This window comes from Lathamus discolor, chromosome 2 (assembly GCF_037157495.1).
Source record: "Lathamus discolor isolate bLatDis1 chromosome 2, bLatDis1.hap1, whole genome shotgun sequence".
Lineage (NCBI taxonomy): Eukaryota > Metazoa > Chordata > Aves > Psittaciformes > Psittacidae > Lathamus > Lathamus discolor.
This window is the reverse complement of record NC_088885.1, coordinates 82,107,526-82,128,257: the sequence shown is the minus strand read 5'-3', so window position 1 is coordinate 82,128,257 and position 20,732 is coordinate 82,107,526. Positions and strand designations below refer to the sequence as shown.

The following is a 20,732-nucleotide window of genomic DNA, read 5'->3' as shown; positions in this document are numbered from 1 at the left end:
ACTCTATCGTTATTCACACTGAGAAATCGATCACACTTCTGCTTGTGCTTCATTAGATTCAAGTTGAAGTTTATATGAGTGGCAAAATCTAACAGCATGGAGGGAATGCAAGAGCTTTTTCAGCTCTGTAGTCCTGTTTCATAACTAGGCTTTGTTATCAAGCAGAAAACCAATTAATACTTTCTCTGAGCCAGATGTATTAAATCATGTGGGCTGCCCTAAGGCTCTATCCAAAGAAACAAAATAAGAATAATTAGGTAAACAATGCATCATCAGGGAGCACTTACTGTCTGACCACTGAACATGAGGTGATACTCTAAGTTTACAGAATACAGGTAGGTGCAGTTTATTAAAAGTTTAGTCCAAATGACAATAATACTTCCATTGGCTTTGTAGAGTTTAGATTGGACAAGATAGGGCTGAGATTAGTGGAAAAGAAGGGGGGGGGGATAAAAAGAAAAAAGCTTTTTGAAAACATGAGGATTTATTGTAAAGGCAGGCAGTGAGCTGTGTTAAAATCATTGAGGAATCACGGGTTCAGCTGTTCAGGCTCTGATAGCACAGGTGGGCTGCCTGTGCAGAGCAGTGGGTGCTGCCTGGCCCCGAGCACAGCCGGCTCCAAAGGCCCCACCGCAGGGCAGAGCTGAGCCCCTCAGCCATGGGCGCCTCGGGTAAGGAAGGGCAAACGGTGCTCGGCAGCCAGGGCTGAGGGGAACCGGGTGAGAAACAGCCCTGTGAGCCCCGAGGGCAGAGCGGGAGGAGGGCAGGAGGGGCTCCGGGGCACCCAGTGGGGCCGGGGAAAGTGTTGAGAGCAGCAGAGAGGAACTGATACCAATTGACTGGAACCCTGTTTTTGTCTGTTTCTCACCATACTAATCCTTTTTAATGGCAATGCATTCACTTAATTTTCCCAAGTTTAGTCAGTTTTGCCTGTGACAGCGAATGGTCAGTGATCATTTCATTTCAGTTTACAAGCTTTTCCATCTATTTTCTTCCCCTGTCCAGTTGAGGAGGGGGAGCGAGAGAGTGGCTGGGTGGGCATCTGGCAGAAGACTGAGGTCAACCCACCACAGCAGCCTAGCAAAAAGCAAGGACAGATCAGGCAGGAAAACAAACAAATTCAAAGAAGGAACTTGGTAAGTCTGAACCAGATGATCTTAAGGTCCTTTCCAACCGTAAACATTCTATGATTCTATGATGTAAGTTGATATAATCAGTATTTCAGTCACTGATCTAAGAGGGCTCTGCTGTTAGGGTGTTGGGGGCTCTCTGGGTGGGTGATGGCAGGGCCTGGCAGCCAGAGTCCACCCCCACCCAGCAGGAGCAGAGCAGCCCAGGGGTCACTGGGGCAGTTCCAGCCCGGGCATCAGGCACCTACCTGGGGATGGGGACTGGCTGAGGACAGGACACAGTGTAGGTTTGTGAGTGGTCTCAGCTTGGTGGGGCTCTGGGGAGCTGGAGGCTGGCCCTGCTTCAGGGTCACTGGGGCACGGGCTTTTCCTAGTGCATGGCTGTCAAGTTAAATGCACAAGAACACATTAACATAAATCCTTATCTGTCTGCCAAACTTAATAGCAAAAATTAGTTATGAGATTTTTTGAAAGCTTTTAAGTGGCTAACGATTTATTTTCCACTAACTGAAGAACATAAAAAAAACCAGAAAAGTTCAGGAGGTGTTTTTTGTGCTCTAGTTTTCCTATTTACTTGTATTTCTGCCATTCCTGAGAAGTCAACTCACAGAAAATGTAAAAAGTTTAAATCAAATATACTAACAAATAAAAATCAAATAATAAAACTAGCCAGTGGGATTGCATAAGGGGAGCCTAGACTTTGTCTCCTCCATTGTGAGGCCAGCAACTGAAATCAAGTCTCCAGACAACCTAAATGAATACTAGAACTCCCAGAAGTAATGATAAGGAGAAGGCTGCTGAAAGCAGAGCTCCTGATTCCCCCAAGCCTATGTTCCCACCAAGAAACATGATAAGAAGATAATAGTCATGATTCTCAAGAGCTGCACTGGATAACTTCTTTGTAGTTCTTGTACAAAACCCATTATTGGCATGTGTCTGGCAATAGTGTGAATTCACTGTGTGAATTTTGGATGTGTGACTTTTACAGCAAAAATTCATTTAGAAAGCCCTGCTGGGAGGCGGTTTCACTCCATCCAGCAATATACAAAAGACAGCTCATCATGCCCATCCACACAAAAATTAGGCTTCAGGAGCAGCAATATCCTGATGTAGGTCAGTCTGCCATTGTGTTTCTGCAGGACAGAAGGATCAAAACCATCATTATCTCTTCTAATACCACAGCCTTGATTTACAGGCAGTTTCCTGCATTTTGGCTTTTATGGAATGGTTAGAATAGGAAATTTTTTTAATAGAAGACATTTGAATCTCATACATCCGTCAGATTTTTCCTATACATAATATTCCATAATGATCTGTAAGGCTCTTGAGTAACGTAGAGGAATAAGTCATAGCTAAATACAGATCAAAACCCTGTCTTCCCTAGGCTTTTTGAAACAAGAAAATAAATGCCTCTAGCATATACCACCCAAAGTCATTTCTCTCCTAATATGCCCCTGAATGCAAAGCAATTTTCCCCCAAGAAGGCTATTGATCAGGGTAATATTTTTTAACTGAGAGACAATCAGCCTATTTCAAATGGAAGCAGCAGAGCAGCTGAGCTATCTGAGAATGAAGTGGTCGCTTCAGTCTTGCAGTTCATGCAACACTGTTAAAAAATAGACACAGACACATAAATATAAATACATCATACAGAATCTAACTCCAGTGCCACCCCAGGTGACTAAGAATGAATATCCCAGTCGGTACATATAGATCACCAAGTAGCTTTGTTTTCTTCAGTTTGATGCAATAAACCCCCTTGGCTCTATCAAATAAACACAACAAGAAAGATGATGTATTGGAGTTTTTCAGTACAAAGATAAAAGCTATCTCATTTTGACACAAGTGTATGGAATTTGTTGCTCTGCTGTGGCTTTCTGCTCTCTCTAAAATACTGTTTCTCAGTAGTTTAAACTCTTTATTCAAATTATTAATTTTGCTATATATTTACTATGTTTAAAATAAGAGTATATCAAGGGTGTGTATATGTGGTGTGACTGTGGAAGGTGTGGCTCTGCTTGCCTGAGTAAAATTGGATCTATAAGCAGAACATTGTAATATATGACTTTTATTTTTCTGGTTTTCCTGGAATATTCAAAATAAAATAGGCAGAGTTACTAATTTATAGGGGCAAGATTTTCTTTTGCATCTTGTGCAGAACCACATCAAATGCCCATATCTAACTGAACTGTATGCTTATTGTGGGCAGTGTATTGGTGAAAGTTCAGCATAAATAAATAAGCTGTTAACAATAGGTGGTAGCTATCACATTTGCAAATGACATAGAACTAATAAAATGCTGTAAGAGACAACCTTGTGTCTCCTGATGAATTTTAAATGCAAGAAACAAATGTTCCACTTATCAAATAGGAAGGAATATATAGCTCACTGCAACACAATCAGTCCCCCACAAAATCTTACTCTATTAGCAATTAACTCTTAAGCATAGAATGCAATCTTCATTCTGCAAAAGGAAGGTAAGAATTACAAGCTACAATGCATTTACTTTATATGTATATATAGTTGCACATATGTATACACACAGAAAGATGTTCATAGAGCCATATATGATCCAAGTCCCATACATATATTTTATTATAATCAATATGATTAAACCATGTTCCATTAAATTACATTTATATCTTTTATCTCAGTAAGCAGCATGTGGACTTTTTTTATGAAAAGCAGTCTATTTTTACATGCACAGTATAAAACATAATCAGGTAATATACTTAAGAGCAGTTCCTTTAAAAGCTTAGATACTGGAAAAAAGAGGAGAAATTGTAATAAAACCACTCACTGATTTACAGGGTAAGAAGTAAATCTGTTTTGGTGACACATGCCTTTTCTTATGCATGATATGAATAACTTCTTATTTGCTTATGACATGAGTAAGGTACTATTTATAAGTTCATATGCTTAAAATATGAATTCTCTTTCTTTCAAATTATCACATTTGTAACAAAAGATGTGATGTTTCAATGCATTCTTCTAATTTACTACTTCCAACAATAGAAGGATTTAAATGGTTGGGTTTGCTTTGAATTTCTTAAGTTTTAACATATATAGTTGGAATCTTTAATGTTGAAGTTTTCTTTGAGCTGCCCTGATACTGAATAAAGAACATCAGCTAGATTCATACTAGGTATTTTGTTAGATACAGTCTCAAGCATAATATGAAAAACTGCATGAATGTCAGAGGCAATGTGATTAATTCTTGAGAAATATAATGGATCACATTTCTATTTCTTTTAAAAATGATTCTCTGAATATATTTTATGATTGCTCTGTAATCTCAGCTCTCAGTAATTTAATTATGTAATGACTCACCTCAGAGCATTTTGAATGGGATAATAGATCCCTGTGGACAGTACAGGATGAGCAGAGGCCAGCAGTCCTTTGACTTCAGTTTCATAATTCATTGGGCTTTAAATGGACTTGTGGATTCATTTTCCTGACTGGCATTATCTGCAGATGAACCAGCTCAGATGAAGAAAGTTCATGAATTACATCTGTAGCTGGGTTGCAGGCAAATTTGAAAGACACAGGAGGGGATGGATGTAAGCATTACATGTGTGGAAATTATTTGATGGTTTCTTTGTATTCCAAACCATTAGGCATGAAACACCGGATCCAGTTTTAACCCTACAGTTATTTGGTCTCATTTTTAATATCTCCTCCCTTTGCCAGAAGCCAGATGTTTTTCCATTGCCACTAGGCAAAATTTCTTTGGGTTGAAGCAGTTTTTAAAAACACCACCAGGAGGATGTTTCAGGCCAGCAATGCTGTACCTTACAACAGTTGCAGCTGTGTGACTTCCAAAGCCACCTCTGCTATGAAAACAAAAGGCTCTATCAGTTCTGTATCCACAACATGACTTTTACCACTTAGTTGCATACCATGTGAAAATGTATCTACTCTATTTTAAATCTGTTCACTAAAGTAATTTATGTCTCGTAGCTCTTCTAATGTGAAAATAGTGATGCTACTATTCTGTGTATGTCCTGCATGACAGTTCTAATTTTAATTTTTTTTAAATATTGTTATAATCATTCTTTTTTTTTTTTCCATATTGAAAAGTCCTAAATTTTTTAATCACCTAAGATGGGTGCTACTTGATATCTTTGAACAGTGTTCTTGGTTTCTGTATGTTTTCTTTATTTCCTGTGGAACCGGGCTGTTTCACTGAGTAGTAGAAATGTGGAATCACTCTGGGTCTTCCAAGTAGCATAATGGCAGTTTGTAATTGTTGTTCTGTTGTTGCCTAATAATTCTTAACAGCAGATTTATTTATGTTGTTTTTGGTGACTGCTTAGCAGAAATTTAGATAGAAAAAGTGACTCAAAATAGAAACAGTTTACCCTGAGCTCACGGTAAAGGTACAGTTTGGGTTAGGTTTGCTTTTGCTTATTACCTTGCTTTTATTTCAGTTTCATCCACAGCTTCAGTACCTGCACTAAGTATCCATTCACTGCTTTGCAAGTCTTCACAGTTTGTTTTACTAGATTATCTTTGACTCTGTCAAACAACTGCAGTCCTACCATAATGCCTAACTGTACTCTTTACACTGAGAAATCTTACAAAGTATTCCTGTACTGGGTTTTTTTCTCTTCTTAAGTCTGTAAGATGATGTCATTCCATAATAGGTTTGATAAAGGACCTTATCAAAAGCTGTTTGCAGTTCCAGTGTACTAAATCAGCCAGATTATCCTTATGCAAAGGCTTCCCAACATCTTGAAGAATTAGTCTTCTACATAAACTAGATTTACTTTTCCCTCACAGATAGTATGGATTGCTGTGTCTACTTGATTTTGCTGTTTTTAATCATTTCTAGGCACTTTTTAAGAATACTTGAAGAATAGAGTAGTCAGGAATTTTTCTGCCATTTTTCACCACAGGTTCTTAAAGCGCTTAAGAAAAAGGGATTTTCAAAGGTGGACATTATAGTTGAGATCCCAAATCATCTAATTTTAAGGTTCCAGATTGTTAGGATAAATCATCACCAGGAAGTTGCAGCATCTTTCATTTTAGCATCTTCTGTTTAGTATATATTGTATATATATGAATATTTAGTATATATTGTATATATATGGAGAGATCTGATTTCTGGGAAGCATATTTGAACAGTTGGAACTAATGAGTTACACAATGGAAGAAATACAAGAAAGTTGCTTTCTAATAGGTATGTATTAGGGTATTCGCTTAAGGACAGATAGGGAATCAATGGCAGAGACTAGAAAAGATTATTTGTTTATGGATGCATAGCTATTTCTTTTCCGTGGAATAGAGTTTTATTTTTATTATACTAAGCTCAAGGAACTAGTTTACTTCTACTGTCAATCTCCTTGCTAGAAAAATGTTTTTCCTTTATTCTACATCATTATATAGACAAAATACTTTCTTATCACTGAGTGAACTACAGTTTCATGTCCATTATTACTGGATCGACTACAATTATTCCTCTCTCCTGCATGTATTGTGAAGATATCCTTTACAATGTTGTGAAAAAACTGTATCAAGGCCTTTTGCTCACCTGTATATTTTCTATTATATATAGCTGGAAATAGTGATTATTTATTTCTATTGATGTGAATATAAATATTAAATTACATATTAATATATAGCAGAAGCATCAAGTTATTTATCCTATTTCTCTCAGAAATTATTCAATTTTATCTTCCCCTTAGTTAGGCTGTCCCTCAGACTTCATTTATAAAACATCATAGATTATCCTTTGTTTCTATTCATAATATTTCTGTCATCAGCTCGATGACAGTTTTTCTCAACCTTGAGGATGCTAAGATCCCTGAGGTAGCAAATCTCAGCTGGTGTTTATTCAGCACCAAGAAGTTCAGGTCCTGATCATCCGGAAATTCTTTAGGTGATACTGTAGTATACATAAATAATTTTCTGGGAATTTCCCATTTAGCAAAGCCATTTTCATTTCTGGCCTTCAGAATACAGAGAAGTCCTGTATGCTCAGAGTCCAGTGGTATGATTTTTTCACACTTTTTTCTACAACAGATTATAGTCATTCTGTATTACCAATAGAATGGTATTCTGCTTAAAAAAGCATTTCTCCCCTTTTCTCCTTATCCCTTACACAGCTGATATTGTTGTCACCATAGCTTTGTACTACTTCGACTTTTCCTTTGATTTTTGATTGTGAAATGTGTTGGCTCAGGTTTCACTTTACAGAAGTGCAAGCAACATTGCTAAACTTTAATTGCATGATGAGAGGAGGTGAGAATTTCAGATGTATTTTACATAAATCAAACCAGACAAAAATAGAGTTACATTCTATGCCCAACAGAACAAGTTCACTTTGATGAGTTCTGTAGAAAGATTTTCATAGCTGCTGAGGCATGATGGTTTCCCACTCAAATCTGGAAACACTACCAGTGATGTAGATGTACCAGCGATGGAAGCTGGAGATGGAATGCTCTGCTATTCTTTTCTTTTTTTTTTTTTTTTTTAACTGGATAGGTCTGTTTACAGGACTACTTGTCAGATCCTCAAATAAGAAACTCAGGATATAATTAGGAGCAGACAGGAATGGGGCGATCAGACTGACTCTCTTTGGCACTGCCGTCATGCAGGTTTTCTCTACTAACACTGAAGAAACATGAACTATAGTAACCTTGAACTGAAATGCTCAGCATTTCATAATAATTTTATAACCAAATAAATTTACTATGGTACGTCAATTTGAAGTCTGTCAAGAATGGGATGCTTCTTAGCAGTACCAGGACCATACAGACCACAACATCAACAGCAACTGCACAAGGTGCAAAGAGACAGATTAACCATCACATAGCCTGTCATATTCAGGATGAATCCTTTCAAGTTGTGATAATGTCTGACATAGAAAACCTTGCAAACAAGGAAAAGCTTTTCACGTTCAAAGGGCAAAGTTTTCCACAGCATCAGATCTTCGTGCCTGTCAGAATCAAGTAAAACTTTACAAGACACCAAGTATCCCATCCACATGCTTATATTGGGATGTTTCTATTGCCTATCCCATTATGAATCATGAATCATAGAATGAATCACAGAATGGTTTGTGTTGCAAGCGACCTTGAGGATCATCTAGTTCCAGTCCCTTTCCCATAGGCAAGGACGCCTTCCTGTAGACCAGGTTGCTTAAAGTTTCATCCAACCTGGCCTTTTCTCACACTGTTCTTTCCTTCTAAAATATAACTCAGCAAGAACCAGGCTGAGTTCAAGTCTAAAGTGTTGTCCAAAGCCACTTACTTTTTAATTGATACACGGCATCTTTGTATATACACATTAAAGCTATCATTTCATTGACATGACAGTTGAGAATCCAATATAGAATTTAAAGGTCCAAAGCAGACAAAATGTTTGTTCCATTTCACTTTGTTCTTGTAGGGATAATAGTAAACTAATATAGCATGAGGTGTAAGGTGCATGTATGGTGAATTCAGGTTCTGTGTTTTGTATGATGTCTATATTCTTTTTTTTTCCTCTTTTTCCCCACACACAAGTTAAACAAAGTGGAAGCAATAAAATCATATTAAATCCACCTAAATCTGAAATTTGGTTAGATGTGAAACAGCTGGAAAATAGTCAACAGAAGTTTTGGTATGTGTCTCCTGACAGAAACCTTCTCCAGCATTTTGTCAGCTCTGCCAATATTTTGTGTGGATAGAAATCAGCAAAAGTTATGACACATCACTATTTTCACCGGCAGACCTTTGTGTAGCTATTGTTACTGTTCTTGCAATGTGTAATCTTTATCAGAAAAAATAAAATTCTGCTTCAGAAGTGAGGAAATTGTAGCAGGTTTTCGTTACAAAAGTATAGTCTAAAACTTCCTGCAGAACAAACTATTTTCAAAATCTGTATGTAAAATCAGCAAGCCAAAAACCTAAGCATACCAGTGGGAGTCTGCATATACATAACTGACCCAGCAATGTGGATATTTACAATACCACCATTAGAAACTACCACTAATAATTAAAAAGTTTTAGTGTAAATAAATACAAAGATAAATGAATAACTTTAAAATGTTCCTTTTTCCAATGTATTTTTCCTGAATTTCATAGTCTATCCCCATTATTTATCACACATAACTTATGTTCTTATTACCTGTAATGGGAATAGCCATAAAATATTGCAGTGTTAATTCATAAATCTTTATAATAACAGTACTGGAAAAATCTGTCCTGTATCACTATGTATTTTCTTGATAGTATGATGTATCTCTGATCATTTCATCAGTAACTGTAATTGCCCTCTGATATTTGCTAGCTATCTACTCTAATAGCTCTATTGTTCCTTATGCTTCCGACAATCCCCTTCCCTCCTGTACAAGTCTTTGCTTAAGACAGAAATTCCTTAGGTAAATAATGTCATTTTATATATGATATAGGACACTAGGGTTTTGGCCAATATAAATGCTTAATAACAATAAGATTGTTCAAGTTATCGTAGAAGCTGCTTTGAATTTCATATTACACACTGGAAGAAGGTAGGGAATTCAGCTGTGATAAAGTCCTATTAAAATGTTTTCCCCAGAGTAAAAAATGAAGATTAGTATATTTGGCATCAGATACTGCTGATAAGTATTTCAATTTTGCAGAGTGATTAAATGTAATTCCTAGATTGCTCTGACATTCGTAAGATAAATTATCATACCACACTGCTTCAGGCATCTAGCAAAAAAAGGGAGCTGATGGGGCTGGAAAAGAAAGAAAACATGAAGCAATAAAGGAGGATATACAGCAAACAATGTATAACTCATGATTTCAGGGTCACTTGACCCAGGAAAGAACAATACTCTTTTATCCCAAACTACTTGGTAAGTAGTCAGTAATTGTCATAAATTGTGATGTGGGATTATGATAAAGGAATAGTTGAGCTGGGAGATCACCATCTAATGTCTTGCTCTAAAGTCAATCTTTTACATCCATTGTAAAGTGTTTTGATCAGTCAGTAATGGATTTGTCCTTGCAGATTTTGATGAGAAGTTCTATCCTGGACTTGGTCAAAGAACACTCCTTCTAATAGACTTTCCATCAAATTCAAAACAAGTGACTTACTATTCTTGGGAAATTACCAGAAGAAATTAAATTTAAAAAAATAATAAAATTACAGAGTCTTACTGAAACAATATTATTGAAAAAATTATAAAGATACATGCAAGGTTTGTTTAAAATTAAAGATAACATGAAGTGAGAGATGGAACATCTTTTTGTCTTCATTTTTAAATAACACTGCATAAGAGAGAATATGCTTATGAGGTGGTGGTTTCCAATTTGCTTTAGGAGTCTGAGCATCTGTTCCATGTACAAGATTTGAGAGGTCTACTTTGCCTTTCATTTCCTTCTCTCAGAAAACTAGATGCTATATTTGAGTTAATTAGTCAATTAGTTAACACTTAAAGGATCCTTGGCATCCTACATTAAAAACAATCTCTGTATGAAACTATTAAAACAAAGTCTGAGGACAGACAAAACAGAACTGACAGGCACCTTGTTCACAGGGATTTTCCCTCTATAGGTCAGGTTTGAAATATTTTGGAGACATACAACACAAGAAATAGCGCCAGTTTCTGATTTGATGCTTTATGATAAAACGAGCAAAAAAGAAGAACATTATTATTTTTATTATCACCAACATTATATACTAGTTGCTCTTCAGAGATAATACTTTTCATAAAGATGTTTTCAATTGTAGGGTTTTTTTTAATAGCTATGGCAGCTAGAGATTAAAAAGTGTTTTAATCTCTGAATCATACTCCTCTGCATTACCATTTCCACAAAATTTCCAAAATTTATGTAGCACAAAGCATTGAAACTGGAAAATAAAAGTTTGATCAAAGCCAGTAAGTTCAAAGGGGTTGCAGATAGTACAGTTTGTGAGCTGATTTTGCTTCTTTTTGAGAAATCCAATGTGTCTTTATGACATAATCAAGACATGTATATTTTCATATACCATTACACTTCAAGCATAGTTTTAAATCAGTAGTCCTACAATAAAACAAAAAATACTTTGCTTAGTGAAAGTGAATTTTACTTTCTGTACACAACCAGAATTTATTTTTGCCCAACTCAAATCCTATCTTGAAATTTTTTGTCAGGTATGTTGTGCTTGAGACTTTAAAAGAGCGCTGAATTTTACTTCTGGTTGCTTTGTCCCACATCGATTCCAGAAGATACAGGAAAGAATTAAACATGGAACATGGGTATTGATTCATATTTTAAATGAACAATGTACAATCTTCATACAGCAAAGAACAGTCTGATTTGTAACAAGACAATATGGCTGTTAATGGTGTGTGTTAAGAGTTGCAGCATTCCTCAGAACTGTGTTTAGACTGTTCACCTGGCAGATGCATTAAGACTGACCTGTTCTTATCCAGAATTCTTGCATAAGATGTGCAGTTCCGATACTTGAACAGTTCACTTATTTACATGTGCCTTTATCAGGCTTTCCATTGACCTCAGCAGCTATTTGGACATGAAACATTTATAATGACAAGGTCCACTCTGAAGGTCCCATGGACCCTGATTTTGTTTGGGCTTGTCTAGGAATCTAACGTCTTTCAAGCTCTGTGTGCCTTGAGTCCTAATCTAAATGTCATTTTTCCCTTTCAGGGTTGCTTTGCTGAAGAGGATGTTTCTGCAGGTGCTGACTGCCCATCACCTATAATAAGCTCTATTGCATGAACAAACCAAATTTAGAGGCAGCTGGTGAGGAAAGATTTCAATGCATCTTCAGGGCTTTCTTTATTAATTAAAAGTTGAGGTGTGTTGGTGAATTTGTGAGGAGTTACATGACACAGAAATGTTACACATTATTATAAAGCCCACAGAAAAAGATGACTAAACTCACAAGCAAAGCTTTCTAGCTTTTAAAGGTTCTTTGTACCTAAATATAAATAATAAATGTGCCACATGTAGAATGAGTAGTATGGACTTCAAGCAATCTGAAATTTAATTTAACAAAACTACCTGTATTATTGTTAAACTAAAGGATGGTAAGCTTTCCCAAGACAAAAAAAAACAAAAAAAAAAACAAAAAAGCAAACAAAAAAAAACAAACACCAAAACCCACAAACAAAAAACCTGCCACCCTCAAAAAAAACCCACCCCAAACGAGTTCAGTGAATCTTAAACATGAAAGATGATCCGAAATCTTTAGACACATACTTCAGAAAGTTTAAACACTTCAAATGAGGATCCAGACAAAAACCACAAAAGTACTAATTCCTCTCCTGAACTTGCATTCAGATTCAGGCTGACAGTACTTGTCTTGCAAATATTATCTTACCATAGTCATTTTTTTTGTGGGGCGAGGCACATGTGGCTATTGCATAGTATGGTGCTACACAATTTAAACTGGCTTGTGGGCAACAGAGTAAGTAGACTACTATAATGTATTTTCATTTTCTATCAATTCTTAGCATTGTTTTTGAATTTTACATCTCAGAAAGAAGGATCTGCATGCAACAAGTTCCTTGTTAGCCATTATTTTCTAAGATGTAATCTGTTGGTAAAGCCTGTTAATTCCTTTGAGATAGAATATGCATTTAATTGCATGTGCCTGAGCATCATCACTGTGAACAACCTTGCCTGTTTTTTTTCTTCTACTCTGTGTCAACTTAGGATAATAACGCTGGCTGTTACCACCAATCTGGATTCATAGATGTGCAATTTTCTAACTCACTCATGTGGATAATGTATTCATCCTATAATGCTGTATTTCAGTTTCTGGACAGTGATGGTTGGAGTGCAATAGTTGCCACAAGTAAAAGTAATGTACCGTTTAGCTGTTATATTGCAGTCTGTTGCAAAGTATCGCTCGGTATCTCCCCCTCTCCCTACCCATCTGTAGCAATAATCATGTAAGACAGTCTTTGAAGCAGCGACACAACTAAGTGACTATACCTAGCATTAAAATCTAGATAAAGTTACCGTATACAATTTCTGACATTGACCTCATTAACACTACCATATCGTGTCTGATTCTTCAAGACAGAGTGTCTTTTGATAGTTAACATTTCTTTGGTGAGTATACAATACAGGAGTGAAGAGAAAACAACCTGTTCCAGTTGTGATGAGGAATACAATAACCCATCACCATAGCAAAGAGCATATTTTATTTGAAAAATACGAATAAAAGGTTTTGTCCCTTTTGTTTATTAAAAGAAAATGTAACAATTTCTATCAATAACACTTGCATTAGGAGGTATACTTTACATTACTCTTTTGTTAAAAAAAATAGATATATTTTTGGAGACTTTGGAAAAATAAGGATGGCCCAATACTTGCAACACGCTCCTTATGTTCCTCAGAATGCACTGTGCCATTTATATGTACTGCAAGTACAAGGTCTTAGCACTTTATAGTCCACAAAATAATCCTACGCAGCATAATTTCATCGTCTCTGCATTTAGAATATTTCCTTTGTTATCCTTTTTTTTGTGAGACTATGAGTTTGCTTAATTCCAGGCTGGTTCCATACTTAGATTTTTTAAAAGATGATTTTACAAAGCCTTAGACCACAGAAATATGTAATTCATTTTAAATACCAATGAGAATATTTTCACATAGACATTTTCTTGCAGTATTCACAACTTAAACAACTGCATCAATCAGAATTCAAAACCAAAACCATTTACAATTCTTTTGGTTTTCTAAGAAAGCAAAAAAATAAAGTGCATAACACAGTGAAATTACTTTCAACTTTTACAGTCTTTCATGGATATGTAATAAAAGACAACACTGATTAACAAATTAATTTGTTTTCAATGTATTAAACTAACGCCAGTTGAATTCAAGCTCTTCCTCATCCTTGAAGTGTATTAAATTACATTTTGACCATTTTTAGGCTGACAGTGCATTTCCATCTTTTAAAATACTTATAATTTTCTCAGTTGACGCGTCAAGATTAACGAGTGCCCTCACCATTACAAGAAAGAGGGTTTGTTTGAAGGAATATGACCAATTAATTTGGTCTAAGTGTACTATTTGTTGAATAGCTGTTGCAGAAATAAAATTGTAAATTGGAAAGCCCTTAAGCACCATTTTGTATGTGCTATTTAACTTCACTCAGTATCTGAAAAACTGGCAGTTTTCAGCTTTTAGTTGTTAAGCTGCAACAGGATTTCTATTTAGGCTAACAGGAAAATATCTGAGAATGTGAATACACAAAAGATTGAGTAAAGTTTTAAGCAAAGTCCATACAACCAGACTTAACCATGAACTAGGAATTTCCCACCTTCACTCAATATATAGTTCATTTAATCAGCAATGATATGAAACGATCGTGCCCTCCACGGCATACAGTGTTAATCTTTTCCTAGTTTAATCAATGTTCACATAGAAATTCTAAAATGTAATTTTTTTTTTCTAGGAGACTAAAGGAAAAATTAGTGGGATTAGGGAAATAAATATGTAAACCTGTTCTTTCTGCAGTGTGAGGGCTTTTTCTGTGGCGCTGAAGATTTAATATTCTGCGATTTGTCATGCAAACAACACGGCACTGTGACGTGTGTTTGAGTAAAAAACAGTAAGCATAGCAAGCATGCAGACGTGTCATGATAGAAACACACATTTGGCGATCACTGTGGATAGGACGTACTGAACAGGACACAACGCAACATCACTGAAGCAATATCTCAATACCCCTGCAAAGTTTTAAGGGATTTAGGCTTCCTGGGGCTGTGGGTATGATGCATGTGCTGTACAGCAGCAGAGACACCACCAGGAATGGTGAAAAGGGAATTCTTGTTTCTCTGAGATATGATCTCCTTCTCTCGTTAACTTAATCAGAACATAAGCGTAAGGAGTGATTATTTGCTTATGCCACTGCACTTCTGTTGGCTTTAATTCTGAACATTCTATGAAGCAAATAAAAAGAAAACAATGGTGGGAACACTCCTTAAAGCACAAAATACAATGGATTTTCTCTGCTTCAGAGGAACATAAAGATAACTAATACCTCAAAAACTATAATATAACAGTGAATACAGTTTTTATGCAGATGCTGTAAGAAGAATTATGGCCCATGGTATGACTAACACTGAAATACTTTCTTCTTAGGACTTGAGTAATACAATATAAAAAATTAGATAAAGCAAGTGCGATCTAAATCAAAGAAAATTTATCCTCATAAAATCCTGCACTACTAGTCACTTCAGTTGGGACAAAACTGAAACATAGCCTAACTCTGTCCTCCAAAAAGACATAAACAATTCTCAACTTGTGTATAACTCTTACTGCATTTAAATATCTGTTTGACGTTTTTCTAAAATCAGAATGTCTTCTAAAATACACTTCTAGAAGATGCCGTATTTGGTAAAAATAAATAAATAAAAATCTGAACACAGATTATTAAACTACTTTCAAATTCCCCACAGAATATTTTATAGTTCAGGGTATTTTTTTTCTAATTTGTCCTGTGGGTTCAGATGTTGACAGAAAGAGGAACATTGCAATTTCCAAGTGACTAACAAAACAGTTGAGTAAAAACCAGTTTAAAAACTACAGTGCAGCTAATACATTTTACAGTTTGAAAAGTTTTTTACAAGCCTACTTGCTAATTTTTCCAGAAGGCTATTTAAACCAAAAGCAGTCAACTACATCTCAGGAAGCAGTTAATTTAAAAAAATATATCCTCAAAGTAGAACTGATCTGAAGTTTCAGTCATATCTAGGGCCTACCCAACCGCACAGTAAAGAAGGGAAGACTTCATAATCCTGTTCACACAATAGGCCCACAATAAATGCAGACCCTTTTCTACTGAGCTCAAGGTACAAAAAGTTGAAGCTTCAAACAAAACAAAGAAAACCGTAAGAATCTGCTGTATTAGGTGTTACACAGCCTGCAGTGTTAAGAACTGTTTAGCAGTTCTACAATGCCAGAAAATTACTAGCATAAAAAATCTATTTAACCCATAGGAAAATTAAGAACAATTAAATATCAGCAGATTTTTTCTTAACTAAAAAATCATCATCTTATTCTCTGCTTAATTTTTTGTTAACCCAGTGTTTTACCAGCAGCTGTCCTGCTTTCAGTCACACATGGAAATAGAGAGACATGATGATTAAGAACTATATTTTAAGTTGATTGGTGTAGCTCCTGGACTCAGAACAGCAGAAGACTTGAGAAGCTCCATCTACTGACGTAAGTGAAGCACAGTGAAACAAACAGCTGCATAGTTTAATGATGCTGCCATGACTGTTTTTTATTGAAAGAGCCTATGCTTCATCTGCTTTGCTGCATAAAGAGTACTTTGGACCCATTCCATTTAAATGAATGATGTTCCCATGAAAAGACAGAAAATAAAAGCACAACACTGGAAACAACAGTTCCTATAGCACACAGGAACAGAGTAGGCCTAGGGTTACAGGCTAGAGCCACGTTAGAGCTACAAGCTAATGACGTCCCCCACTGTTAGCTGGTTGTGGATGAAAAGATTATGAAGGACATAACAAAAGGATATCATCTCAATGAAACTTGCTAATTCAGTAAGATTAAATCATCAAAGGACCATTTAAGAGGGCAGGTGTGGTTTATCTCTTCTGTAAAGGAAACAGGCTTAGCACTTCTCACACTGATAGTAAACCCCACTGGCTACCTCACATTGGGATCACAAGGCTCAAGCACAGCTAGAAATGCAACCTGGAAGAGATTTGCTCCTCTGTTAGCTATCTTCCTAAACTGGCATGACCATAAACTTATGGTAGCTTTGAGATGCTAAGCAATATTGCAATAAAAATGTCACTGCTTGGCTTTACTTTAGGTATTGTTACAGATAACGGTACCACAGACTTTATTGAGCAATTAAAAAATATACACAAGGGACAAATAGCTTCTTTTTTCTGTATTTTTCAAAATTCGACTTTCTTTCAGTTGGAGAACCCAGTTTCAGATATGAAAAGGGCACTTGTTCTACAGTAACTGCATATAACTTGCTCAGTTCCAAGTACTGTATTCATTTTTTGTTACCACTGCTGTCATTATATCTCCAGTTGTTTAGGAACTTCTTCGTTCTGGGAATTACAACTAAGTTGTTCTTTCTGATTCTATTTCCCCATAGAGTTCAGCTAGCTTCTTGAACTCAGGCCCCCAGTCTCCAAGGTAATTATAATCCTGGTCAGAGTGTGTTGTGGCTGAATCCAGAGAGCTGATAGATCCAGCTTCTGATCTGTGACCTTCATAGGCATATGTCTGCAGGGAGTCATATGGGGGCACACTGGGGTCCAGATCAGCCTCTGCCAGTCTTTGTTTAATGAACTCCTGAACATCTATACTGTCAAGGCTTGAGGAGGCATGATGCCTGAGCACAGGCTTCACTTCAGGGCGAACATCCCTCCGATATTTTAGCTCCTCAGCAGCTGATGGATTCCTCAGTGCTGTGATGTCAAATGCTTCTGTGTCTTCTTCTCCACCACCTTCATCATCATATGTTACAACATTTTCCCGGACGTCTTCTTCTGAAATGATCAGCGGCTCCTTCTTGCTGCGTCTTAGAGTGATGAAAAGGACCACAATTGCTAAAGAGAAAACTGCAGATATTAGAGTAGGCTTAAAATTTACATCTGAAATAAGCATACATATACTAAAGAAATATCAGATACTAAGTCAATTACAGAGGTGTAATATTTTCATACTAATATAGGTATTTGAGATCATTATATCAGGCATGTGTCTGTAACAAAAGGTCACCAGACCTGTCCAATCTGGAAAACAGTGCACTTGTATACCTAAGAGAGCAATGGCTTTGCTGTGTAACGTGTTGCCTGAAGATAGATTACTGTATGCCTGGAAAACACCCATGAAATCCATACAGCTGTGTTTTGGCATAGCACAAAGCACAATTAAGAGGAAAATTAATAATGTTGTACTGAAACCACAAACTTCCAATACAGCCTGGTCATCCAAAGGGCCAGTAAAAAGCACTCTTCATATTATCTTGGTAGGGATTGCTGGGGTTTCTTGAGCCAATAATGAAATCCACTGGTTGGATTATTTGAGATTTCATAAAGGACATAAAAGGGGATAACATTCTTTCAGCTGAATGAGTTACTAGGGGTGACATTTTTCAGAAGCATTGCTAAGGATTTCCAGTGCTTCATTAAAACCAGTATTTAGCACATATGTCCATTTAAAAGGCAAAAGATTTATTTTTTTCTCTTATGAATATTCAATCTTGTATGATAAACCATAGGATTATAAACTAAATTCATTACTATACATTTTAAAATAGCCTCTTGACACGGAATTTCTGAAGTAAGCTGTGAGGAAAGTTGTCTTCAGAAAATGTTGAGCCTTTAGAAAAAAATCCTCAAAATCTCCTACGTGGGTCACACTGTAATGCCCATTATTTCTTGCTGTCTCTATACGAATGCAAAAAGGCACATGAGTAGCGCACACATATGTACCCAGCAAGCTGTGCCTCTGCCAGAAAGAAAAAACAAAACCAACAATAGCAAAAGAATATATTAACTAATGGGTAACATTCAAATTGGACTGGTGAAGGGGGAAAAAAAAAGTCAAGAAAAAATGCACTTGCAATGGCATTTATCTAATGGAGTCATCTTATAGTCTCATACGGCCCTTGCCCCTGTGGATTATGTTGTGCATTTCTATCAGCTTATCCTACAAAGGTAATTAAGAAATGGCTTTTGTACAGTGTTAATAGTGCTTCTTAAAGTGCAACACATTTCAAAAAGCTTTCCTCATTTCTATCATTTTTCAAACTGCTGTAGACATGGAATTAGAGTCACTGGCTTTTTGAAATATTTTCAAATTATAGAAAAAAGATCTCCAGTGCTAATTACTTGATAACCTCTGAAAAATAGTTTCTTGTGGATTCCAGATACCCATGGACATACTTTAAAGGCATTTTTCCCTATTAATTTTAGCTAAACCTTTCCCCCTTTATCACAGCTGTGTTTCTAATTACCTCCTACTACCAGGCAGTCTCTGGTTCAGAAACATATCATATTAAAAATGCCCTGTCACATTCAGAAAGACAGTGAAAGGATAGCATTACTCAATATTGTAAAATGGTTTACCAAGAAGAATGACAACACAGAGCAGGATTGCGATTAAAGCTCCTGTGCTCAAGCCAGCCGAGGAGAGGAAAGCTTCAGCATGGCAAGTTCTCACTCGTCCATCTTTCTCACAGGCACAAACCCTAATTGTGAGAGTACTGCTGCTGCTGAGAGGGGGCACTCCAGCATCAGAAATCAAAACGGGGAGGTAATAGGTATCTTGAGTGGTTCGACTGTATCTCCTTCGTCTTGTCAGGATACTGGCTGTATTATCTACAATATCAAAATGAGAATATCATTTTAATGAAGAAAAAAAAAAGTTCTTGTTTCCCATCGAGTAGAAGCATGGAGCATTTTACAAGTAGACAGTCCCAGTCTGTGAAAATCAAGAGTCTAGAATTAAAAATTGTCAGGAAGCATTTGTGGCCAACAGAGGAAGCAGGGGAAGTAATTACTACTACATAAATAAGATTATTTAAGCTCACATACTTTTCTTAGAGTGTAAATGAACTCTGACAAACATTTTGGGCCCAGTTTGCAAGTGCTTTAATCCCATGCTATGCTGTCGGTAGTATATGGGCCCTTGTAAATGTGAATACTTGGAATTCTGAGGATATCTGTTGTGAAACTTGGAATTCTGAGGATATCTGTTGTGAAACTCATCCACAACATAAAAATCTTATTGATTTTCAGAAGAATGTTAGAATGTCTTCAGCAAAAGTTAAAATAAGACTTTCATGTTTTACTGTTTGTGACGTGTTTTATAGATCAAGTGAGCTTTCAGAAAACACCTGAAAGGACAGTGGCCAAAGACTCATGCTGTGGAGAGGTCACGAGGCAGAAGGGAAGAGAAGAGAGATGGAAGAAGGGAAAGGAAAAATGAGCAAATATTGTATGTTCTAAACTGGTAGAGGTAAAAGGTAAGTAAGCAAAGGGGAAACAGTGATGTAAGATTTTGTCACCAGTATGTTACCTACAGGTCAGCTGGCATATATGTACAGTCAATAAGAATACTAATGCTTATTGCAGTCATTGAAAGAGCATATATAGGCACAAATCAAGATAATGAGTTGCCACCCATATCCCTCTCAAATCCAAGAAATTAAGGGGCATAAAGAGAGTGCAGGGAAAGAAATGTTACGATAATATGTAGTTGCATCTTCTACTCATGTATATAAAATTTAATTTCAGTTTGTTGCTACTGCTTTATAACTACTGGCCCCTGAATAAGAGATAAACTATACACAGATAAACTAAACTGGAGACACTGAGAAATCAGGGACATGAGCAGCTGTGGGGAGGGAGAGATGGGGACTGTGAAACAGGAAGAGAGATTGGAAGAAAAGAGCTCTCCTTTCATGCTGCTTGCCCGTGATTAACAGTCAGAGTTTCCAAATTGCAGGTTTGTGGGTTTGGAGTTTTTTAACAAACAACACTGGGATGACAAGTGCAAAAATATGTCTGCTGGATTTCTCTTCATATTATAATCAAACCGGAAAATTTCTTCTCACTGTAGCTGCAGTGTTAAATGGGTTTATCATAATATATGGAAAAATGAAGTCTGTAGCATT

General features: G+C 36.4%; 1 protein-coding gene and 1 long non-coding RNA gene across 5 annotated transcripts in view; one reads left to right on the top strand and one right to left on the bottom strand.

The window, feature by feature from the left end:
* The first annotated feature begins 585 nt into the window (after nucleotides 1-585).
* LOC136009277 (uncharacterized) lies at nucleotides 586-12,926 on the top strand. Its single transcript, XR_010610457.1, has 3 exons — nucleotides 586-671; nucleotides 1,006-1,136; nucleotides 11,753-12,926. It is a non-coding gene; the product is annotated as an uncharacterized LOC136009277 (long non-coding RNA).
* A 365-nt stretch (nucleotides 12,927-13,291) lies between these two features.
* The window catches only part of CDH18 (cadherin 18), a 409,491-nt gene continuing 402,050 nt past the window's right edge, over nucleotides 13,292-20,732 (bottom strand). For 3 of the 4 annotated variants that reach the window (XM_065667566.1, XM_065667565.1, XM_065667568.1), the window contains 2 exons: nucleotides 19,183-19,434; nucleotides 13,292-17,670 (listed from right to left, as the gene is read on the bottom strand). In XM_065667566.1, coding sequence (XP_065523638.1) covers nucleotides 17,168-17,670; nucleotides 19,183-19,434 — 755 coding nt within the window. In that variant the 3' untranslated portion in view covers nucleotides 13,292-17,167. The remainder of the gene's footprint in view (nucleotides 17,671-19,182; nucleotides 19,435-20,732) is intronic. The other variant, XM_065667567.1, reaches the window with a different exon arrangement.